The following is a 9746-nucleotide window of genomic DNA, read 5'->3' as shown; positions in this document are numbered from 1 at the left end:
TTGTTTTTCTTCTCCCCAGAAAACTCACAGAAGAAATGTACGTTACTGAGGTAAAAATTCAAATTGTTGTTTTTTTATTTATAACATATGATTAAGTTTAACACAACAACTAAGGGAGCTGTAGCTGTTTTGCTGAATATTATCACGATTGAAATGTAACGTTCTATTTCACCAACGAAAATAGTTTGAAAGGAAAGCACTGTTACTGAACAAATCTTTTGAGTGAATGACTCAATGACTCACTAATTAAGACAGTCACTTGCCGCCACCTATTGGCGGTTTAGTTTCATGTTTAAGTATTGCATTTTTTAAATTTGTACCTTTTTTTAAAACATCAATTTCATAACATTATTTATTGCAGTTGTAATTTTGCAGTGCAAATTATTTAATTTGATGGGTAACAGCCCTATAGTGTCTTATTGTTATAACAGAATTTATTGATCAAATGTAAGAATTTGACATGAAAGATGATGCATACATTTAAGAAGGTAATTAAAACATTCTTTATAAAAAGAAATAACACTCTGGGCGCCATCAAGTGGCTGTAGTTGAAAATTCATGTTATTTTAATTTTAAAAGTGTTTGTTTTCCAATAGATGGCAGCAATCTTCCATGGCACATTTTTTATATATAATTACCATTAATGAAATTGAGAAATGTAGATCTAGGCCTGGGCGATAAAACGGTTTCGGTATTTAACGACTGTACGCCTTCATCAATAACGATAGAAAAATGTTCAATATAACGCTCGATATGGTTTCACTTAAAGTCCCCGTGAACCGGAAGTTGCAAACGACTTTTCTCCAGTGTTGTGACGTATTTCCGAGAGAAACGGAATACTAAATGAGGCAAAATGGTGGGCGTGGCTTTTCCCCCAACTAGCACCTGATTGGATCTAGAAAAGTAGGTGTTTTCATTCAGCCTGTCTACTGTCAGTTGGAGGGGCGTGATTATGGATGTTAAGAAGACGCCCAAACCGTGAAACCTACGTCATCAGGCAAGGTCCTCCAACGCAGAGGGGAGGGGAAATTTCAGATTTTGATTAAAGATTACGAAGCCAAAAAATTTTTTTGTGTGGATTGACTTGCATGGATGAATTGTTCACCACAAAACGATCAATTTAGGCAAACAAAGTAAGTATGGTCAATTTTGAATTCATGGGGACTTTAAACACAATAAAATGTAAATAGACATGAAGTTTGGTTCATAAGCCTTGATAAAGGAGTGTAGTAATACGAGTGACAAGCAAACAAATTGCGTTGCAAACGTAAAGTTAGGGGTGTGCGAAATTGACAAATTAACGTTATATCTATATTTTCTGGGAGGATTTTTCACTCAGGTCACCAACCCCCAATATATGCCTTACTTTACACTCCACAAAACTCTTCATTTGAACAGACAATAGCAAATAATACTTTAACAAATAATAAAAGATACTTACCGGCTCTGATTCAGAAGCGCCAGATTGCCCTAGAAAATTGGAATTGGCTTTGTGCACATCCAGTCTTGAGCTCTCCCAGGTTCAGGAAACTGTCCTCCGCAAAATACGCTGCACACACACGAACATTTGGGTTGTACTGTTCTGGAACAGTGTTGTGAATAAATATTAACCACTGATTCGTAATTGTGTACACTTTTAGAAGGCCAAATAAAGAATTTTTGCTTTCGCGTAGAAACACGCAGCGTCTCCACAAAATGGCGGCGACACACACACCACAATGGAAGCCACGCCTTCTTTCTTTGCGTACGCATTGGGCGGCATTATGCAAATATTTCTAGCTAGTGACGTAGGTCGGCGAGGGAGCAATCGATCCAGACTTTTTGCGATCTGCGGCAGATCATCTGCCTTTCTCTTTTAGATAGCATAACTATTTGTGTGATAGACTGAGCTTTGTAACTTTGCAGATCTTATACGTGCATAAACAGCTAGATAACACAATAAGGAAATAGGAAAACATTATAAATTGGTAAAATCACGTGATCTCAGCAAACGAGGCTTCGTTCGTGGCGTCATACCAAATTATTCACTAGGGCATTTGATGTGGTCAAATACTGATGTAGGTTTTAAACTTTTAACTGATCTCGCCAGTTTTTATGTTGAAGTTTTAGATCAATATATATCAGCGATTATTACACTTTTATTCTCATTGCATTTCCAGTTTTGACCAGCAGGTGTCGCCAGAGTCACGAGCAACAGTGAACTATTTTCTGAAACAGTTGTTTGAATCTATTCAGATTTATCTCAGATTTAGCACACGAAGCTGTGGTTTATTATAATGTGTTTTTGGATGAACATTGACAGAAACAGGTAAAAAATAATAGCTAATGTGTAAGTAAAAGTGTGTGGGTGTGAGTGTCGCCCTCATGTGGAGAATCCAGGTTCAGTTCTCACTATTGTGGAATAATGTTTTAATTGTAAGGTTGAAAATGCTTTCGTTTCATTAGTTTTAATAATCATTTCAGACAAAACTCCCTCCAAAAACACAAAGTTTAGCCGAGGAAGCTTCTCTGGCTCAGCGTTCACTCCTTTACATGGAGAATCCCGGTTCAAATCTCACTTCTGAGGTGGAACTTCTTTTACTTTTAGTTGATGAATGATAGAGACAAATCTTGTCCCAAAAAGACATGCTGAAAAATAATAGTTCTGGTGGCTCAGTGGTCTGTGTCACTTATATGGTGCTGCTTTGTGTTGAGAATCATGGTTGGAATTGCACTTTTTGTGGTAAATGCTTTAATTTCATTGGTTTTGTCATAATAAAAAAGATATGACCCCTAAAAAAAGAGGTGGAAACACAGAAGCTCCAGTGGGTTGAGTGTTGCTCCATCATGTGGAGGATTTGGGTTCGAATCCCACTCTTTGTGTTAAAATGCTTTATTTTCACTGCTTTGTCCAAATAAAAAAGACATGCCCCCAAAATAAAGAGGAGAAAGAGTGGAAGTGCCAGTGGCTCAGTGGTTTGAGCTTGTTCTCCCCTGTTGGGAGGATCCAGGTTCGAGACCGGCCTGGGCACTGAAGTGTGGATGCATGGAGCAAAAGCTGCGATAGAGACGTGGGTTTGAGTCTCACATGACTTTAACTGGTTTATTGTAGAATCACAACAGTGAAATATGAGTTCCAGCAGGATAAAGTCAAGAGATCTGTGGCTCACTGGTATGAGCACTGCCTCATGGTTCAGAGGTTACTGGTTCAAACCCTGGTCAGATCTCCAAGAAATCAATAGGTGAGATGATGATGATGATGATGATGATGATGATGATGATGATGATGATGATGATGATGATGATGATGATGATGATGATGATGGAGATGGAGAAACTGGTTGTCTGGAAAAGCCAGTTGAAAAATTGTTTAGTTAAATCTAGTCTGAGGACTAAGTAAACATTTGGGGTAAAATATAATCGCTGCTGGTTATGGTCCCAGAAACCCCCAGGGGGAGGAGTGTGGATATTGCCTCCCCCCTTCGTGTCCGAGCTTCTCTCGCCTGATCCGATCGCTCCCAATGCCTGTCTCGGATCATGATCCCGTTCCTTCACGCATCCACGCTTCAGTGTCCAGGCCGGTCTCGAACCGGGATCCTCCCAACCAGGGAGAACAAGCTCAACCCACTGAGCCACTGGCACTTCCACATGAACACTTCTTTATTTTCGGGGCATGTCTTTTTTATTTGGACAAAACCTGTGAAAATAAAGCATTTTGACATAAAGAGTGGGATTCGAACCTAAACCCTCCACATGATGGAGCAATGCTCAAACCACTGAGCCACTGGAGCTTCCACTCTTACTCCTCTTTATTTTGGGGGCATGTCTTTTTTATTTGGACAAAACCAGTGAAAATAAAGCATTTTAACACAAAGAAAAATCTTCTTGCAAGCTTTTCTGTCTGGAGGGAGTTTTGTCTTAATCATTGAGAATCAATGAAACTAAAGGGTTCCTTTCATGAGCAACGGCATGTGATTCGAACCCGGATTCTCCACGTTAAAGAGTGAAACTCAGACCGCTGAGCCACTTGTCCAAATAAAAAAGACATGCCCCCAAAATAAAGAGGATTAAGAGTGGAAGCTCCAGTGGCTCAGTGGGTTGAGTGTTGCTCTATCATGTGGAGTATTCGAGTTTGAATCCCATTCTTGGTGTTAAAATGCTTTAGTTTCACTGGTTTTGTCCAAATATAAAAAAGACATGCCCCCCCAAAAAAGAAGTGTTCATGTGGAAGTGCCAGTGGCTCAGTGGGTTGAGCTTGTTCTCCCTGGTTGGGAGGATCCCGGTTCGAGACCGGCCTGGACACTGAAGCGTGGATGTGTGAAGGAACGGGATCATGATCCGAGACAGGCATCGGGAGCGATCAGATCAGGCGAGAGAAGCTCGGACACGAAGGGGGGAGGCAATATCCACACTCCTCCCCCTGGGGGTTTCTGGGACCATAACCAGCAGTGATTATATTTTACCTCAAATGTTTACTTTACAAAATATCCAGCCTCAGGATTAAGTCAACAATTTTACAGCTGCTTTTTCCAGATAACCAGTTGCTCCCCCAGGATCATGACTAGGACTCCTCCATCCTACCATCCTCTCCACCTGTTGATTTCTTGGAGATCTGACCAGGGTTTGAACCAGTAACCTCTGAACCATGAGGCAGCGCTCATACCTGTGAGCCACAGATCTCTTGACTTTCTCCTGCTGGAACTCATATTTCACTGTTGAGATTCTACAATAAACCAGTTAAAGTCATGTGAGACTCAAACCGTGTCTCTATCGCAGCCTCACACACAGAGAGTGTGTGTTTAACCACTCGCCCATCATGACCCGACTCTCACCAGTGAATATAACCAGTGGAATCATTAGCTGTGTTTCCATTAAAGACGGTGTTTCCATAAACTGATGTTATGTACTGATAAACTGATGCTAAAACGTCATTTTTTCCTCTCGTGATAAGTCATTACAAAAATCATGGCAACTGATGTTGTTAGTGTTATGTGTATCTCAGCCACCACACTAGACATTATTTTAAACGGAAGGGGACGTAGTCGTGTTGTCCAACATTAACGGCAAGGAAAGACACTTACACTGAGAGCGGCACATAGGAGGAGTTTCATTTTCATTTCATATGAGGGTTTATTGTAGAATCACAACAGTGAAATATGAGTTCCAGCAGGAGGAAGCCAAGAAAAATGAATTTTCTCCCTCATTTCTACTTCAAAGTCTTGATCAATTGTGGCATTTCTTTGTTGTTTAGAATCCAGTATTCCCGTAATATTTTTGTCTTTTATGAGTTTAATGAAGAACTGTCTCCTCTTCTGTCCAAACATACCGGGTCATCTACGTCTTTTGCAAAATTGATGTTTCAATTCACAATGTCAAGGGTAATGGAAACTGTGAAAAATTATGATACTCTTATAATACTCTAATATGAAGTGAGCCTGTTCACTGATAAGTCTGAAATCATATCAAACTGGACATAACAAATTAGATTTAACATTTTTGAATGAGAAACCCTGATTCAGGCACTGAAAGCACATGTTCAGTGGATTAATATTTTCGGTTTAATGAAATCCGCATTTTGTAAGACTGATAAACAATATTATTATTATTATAAATAATATTATTGATAAACAATGAAAGCTGCAGCCAATTATCATCATGACTCTAACCAATCAGGGTTAAGCATCAATCAAATACTAGTGTACAAATCCATACTGTAACGTCTGTGAGTTTGAGCATCATTTGTGTTTATTTGAGTTCAAATACAGTATCACACATCAGCGAACGCATCATGATCCGAACATCTTGATTTACGTGCGAAAGCGACTTGAAATGTGAATTTGCACAAATGAGATGCTAGCGTTAGGCGTCTTATTAAAGTCAATGCTAAAACATAAATGGAAACTCATTCAATAGACATTTAGTAGAAACAGGCCTTAAAAAAATTTACATTTAAAAAAAAAATCGAGCGAGGCACGTTTGATTGGCTAAAGATCCCTGAGTGCGTAGTTAATTTCCTTTCCAAAAACAATCAAAGCACTATAGAGGGGCGTCGGCCTCATTAGCATATCGATGGATCTTCGGACCTATCAGCTTCTCGCTGAAACGACTAGTCTCCGCCCCTTTCCACCAATCAGCTGCTGGATAGATGTACCACATGACCACGCCAGACGGGTTGACTGACACAACGAACTCTGTGCTGTCCTTCAGCTCGGGAAAACGCTTCTCCGAAAACACATCAAGCACCTGAGAGAGAGAGAGAGAGAGAGAGAGAGAGAGAGAGAGAGAGAGAGAGAGAGAGAGAGAGAGAGAGAGAGAGAGAGAGAGAGAGAGAGAGAGAGAGAGAGAGAGAGAGAGAGAGAGAGAGAGAAAAATAACTTATAACTTTATAACTTATGTTCGTCTGAAAGAAGAAAGTCATATACTCCTAGGATGGCTTCAGGGTGAGTAAATCATGGGCTAATGTTCATTTTTGGGTGAACTATCACTTTAAAAGAGAGAAATCAGTGTGTTTGCCCGCTTGTCTGTGTGTAAAGGCTCACCTCATAGACTCCAGGAGTGTATCCCAGCGTCTTCAGAGATGTCATGTATCGATTCGGCATATCTGTCCTCCGGCTGAAGAACACCAGAGCGCTGGCTCCTTTAGAGAGAGGCCGAAGGTACACCTCAATCCCACTCTTCTCCTGAGACAAACACGATATCAGGTCAGAAATGCACTTTGTCTCATGTTTATATCATATGATATAGTTAAGCAATATCACACGAGCGCTAATGTGATACTGATTTTATACAACAGTTCAACAAGTTAATTTTCTGTTATATTTAAGACACAATATTGTCTGTTTTTGCTCAATATTTGCTCAATAAGCTCAAGTTTCATTTCTGAATGAATCAGCGTTCTGAACGAATCAATCAGGTGAACCAACGATTCAATGACTCATTCATAAAGAGAGCCGTTTACTTCATTCCTGATGAATCAGCATTTTGAATAAATAAATACAAAAATCATATTTTGTGGATAGTTTGCCTAGAAGTGAAAATTCAGTGTTTTTTTTTTACATTTTCTCCCTCATGTCGTTTCAAACCTGTATGACTTTCTTTAGTGGAACAAAGATATTTTGAAGAATGTTGGTAATCAAACTGATTCGATCTGTAAATGTATTTGAATACTTATAATAAAAACAAACATGGCTAAGCATTTATGAGTAATAAATTCTATGTTGAATCTTATAAAATAACGCCTCTCTAAAGCTATTTTTCTAATGTCTATTTGATGCAATTTAACACACATTAAATTAAACACATTCATTTAACATAATAATGACTTTAAATGAACTTTTGAGGGTAATTTCTCAGCCGAATTTCATGTGCGATTAATTAATCGGCATGTCATGTAATTAATTAGATTTAAAAAAAAAATGTAATCGCTCTACATCTATTTGTTAAATTTGACCCTTTTCACCTGTAGTGTCTTAGCTTAAAATATTATTAAATAAATAAATAAATTTAATTATTAATTATAATCATTATTAATAAAGTAATACAAATCTGTTTAAATAATAAATTCTACAATATTTAAATAAAAAAATAAAAAATACAGTGAGTAAAAGTGAGTACCTTTATTAATATTTTGACATTTTTATATTTTTAGTGTTAGTTTTTTTAAATCTTGCTATTTTTAAAAAATAGTTTGTTGTGTTAGTTGTATTGTTTTTAATAGTCTTAGTTGTAGTCAATACCCCTGCATTTTTATTAATATTTTGAATTAGCTATTATTTTTACATTTATAGTATTCATTTTAGTTTAATTTTAGCAATTTGCTTTTGTCATTTTAGTTTTTTAGGTTTATTTTTTATTTATTTAATTTAGTTTAATGTTTTCCACTAATATTTATATTCCATTTACCGTTTTTAACAGTCTTAGCTTTAGTCAATACCCCTGCTAAGAGAAAGCCAATCCTGTGGATCACTGACCTTGAACAGGCGTCTGCCCTGGACACCCAACGGGTCCTGATTGATGGCGATGGCGACTTTATTCTGCAGGATTGCGCGAGCGGCGCTGCTAATCGTACGCAGGTCGTTGGACATGAAGAGAGGCGCGGCCATGATCGCCCACAGCGCCATCTGAGCGCGCGATTGGTCCAGGCTGAGGCCGAAGTCTCCAATCAGCAACTGAGGATGAGCATAAATCATTAGCATAAATCATTAGCATAAATCATTAGCATAAATCATTAGCATAAATCGTTAGCATAAATCATGGCTTTCAGTAGCTGCATTTACACTGCAAGTCTTAATGCACAGATTGATCTTTTGACTATATGTGACCCTGGACCACAAAACCAGTAATTTTCATTTTTAAAGGCCAGTTATTTCATGGATCCGGGACACTATGATCCTGATAAAGTTTTTTAGCTAATTCAAATTTGCGGAAAAATCGGATCTGGTTTGGATTTTTGTGTTTACAACATTGTGTGCAACAAAATCGCATGTGAGCAAAGATGTGATTGTTGTGGCAGTGACGATGAGCTCACCATGTCGGGGTCGTTCCACTGGCCCGGTCCGGCCACGGGTTGCAGAACGTCCTGATTGTTAAAGAACCAGTCCACGATTCCCAGTACACTATCCCACGAGTCCTGGATGTCCGCGTAGTTCCGCCACAGGTTACAGATCTGACCCAGCAGTGTGTAGTTCACCTGAGGAACACATCCCTCACGTAACGATCCGACACACACATCACGACACTGAACTCGCGACACTGAACTCGCGACACTGAACTCCCGATACTGAACTCCCGATACTGACTGAACTCACGATACTGAACTCACGATACTGAACTCGCGAACACATCCCTCACGTCACGATCCGACACACACATCACGACACTGAACTCACGACACACACACACATCACGACACTGAACTCGCGACACTGAACTTGCGACACTGAACTCACGACACACACACACATCACGACACTGAACTCACGACACTGAACTCACGACACACACACACACATCACGACACTGAACTCACGACACTGAACTCACGACACTGAACTCACGACACTGAACTCACGACACACACACACATCACGACACTGAACTCGCGACACTGAACTGGCGACACTGAACTCACGACACACACACACATCACGACACTGAACTCGCGACACTGAACTCGCGACACTGAACTTGCGACACTGAACTCACGACACACACACACATCACGACACTGAACTCACGACACTGAACTCACGACACACACACACACATCACGACACTGAACTCACGACACTGAACTCACGACACTGAACTCACGACACTGAACTCACGACACACACACACATCACGACACTGAACTCACGACACACACACACATCACGACACTGAACTCGCGACACTGAACTGGCGACACTGAACTCACGACACACACACACATCACGACACTGAACTCACGACACTGAACTCGCGACACTGAACTCGCGACACTGAACTCACGACACTGAACTCACGACACTGAACTCACGACACACACACACATCACGACACTGAACTCACGACACTGAACTGGCGACACTGAACTCACGACACACACACACATCACGACACTGAACTCACGACACTGAACTCACGACACTGAACTCACGACACTGAACTCGCGACACTGAACTCACGACACACACACACATCACGACACTGAACTCACGACACACACACACATCACGACACTGAACTCGCGACACTGAACTGGCGACACTGAACTCACGACACAC

At 40.1% G+C, this 9746-nt stretch overlaps 1 protein-coding gene across 1 annotated transcript in view; it reads right to left on the bottom strand.

Annotated features, from left to right (window-relative positions):
* Positions 1–5702: 5702 nt before the first annotated feature.
* naga (N-acetylgalactosaminidase, alpha) overlaps positions 5703–9746 on the bottom strand; it is a 138265-nt gene continuing 134221 nt past the window's right edge. Inside the window, exons 7-10 of the mRNA XM_056242716.1 lie at positions 8507–8668; positions 7950–8147; positions 6519–6659; positions 5703–6222 (exon numbers count right to left, since the gene is read on the bottom strand). Of these exons, the coding sequence (XP_056098691.1) occupies positions 6016–6222; positions 6519–6659; positions 7950–8147; positions 8507–8668 (708 nt within the window). The 3' untranslated portion in view covers positions 5703–6015. The remainder of the gene's footprint in view (positions 6223–6518; positions 6660–7949; positions 8148–8506; positions 8669–9746) is intronic.

This window comes from Rhinichthys klamathensis, unplaced genomic scaffold (assembly GCF_029890125.1).
Source record: "Rhinichthys klamathensis goyatoka isolate OS25496 unplaced genomic scaffold, OSU_Roscu_1.1 h1tg000747l_1, whole genome shotgun sequence".
In the NCBI taxonomy this organism is placed as follows: Eukaryota; Metazoa; Chordata; class Actinopteri; order Cypriniformes; family Leuciscidae; genus Rhinichthys; species Rhinichthys klamathensis.
The sequence above is the reverse complement of the archived record's forward strand: the minus strand, read 5'-3'. Positions and strand labels throughout refer to the sequence as shown.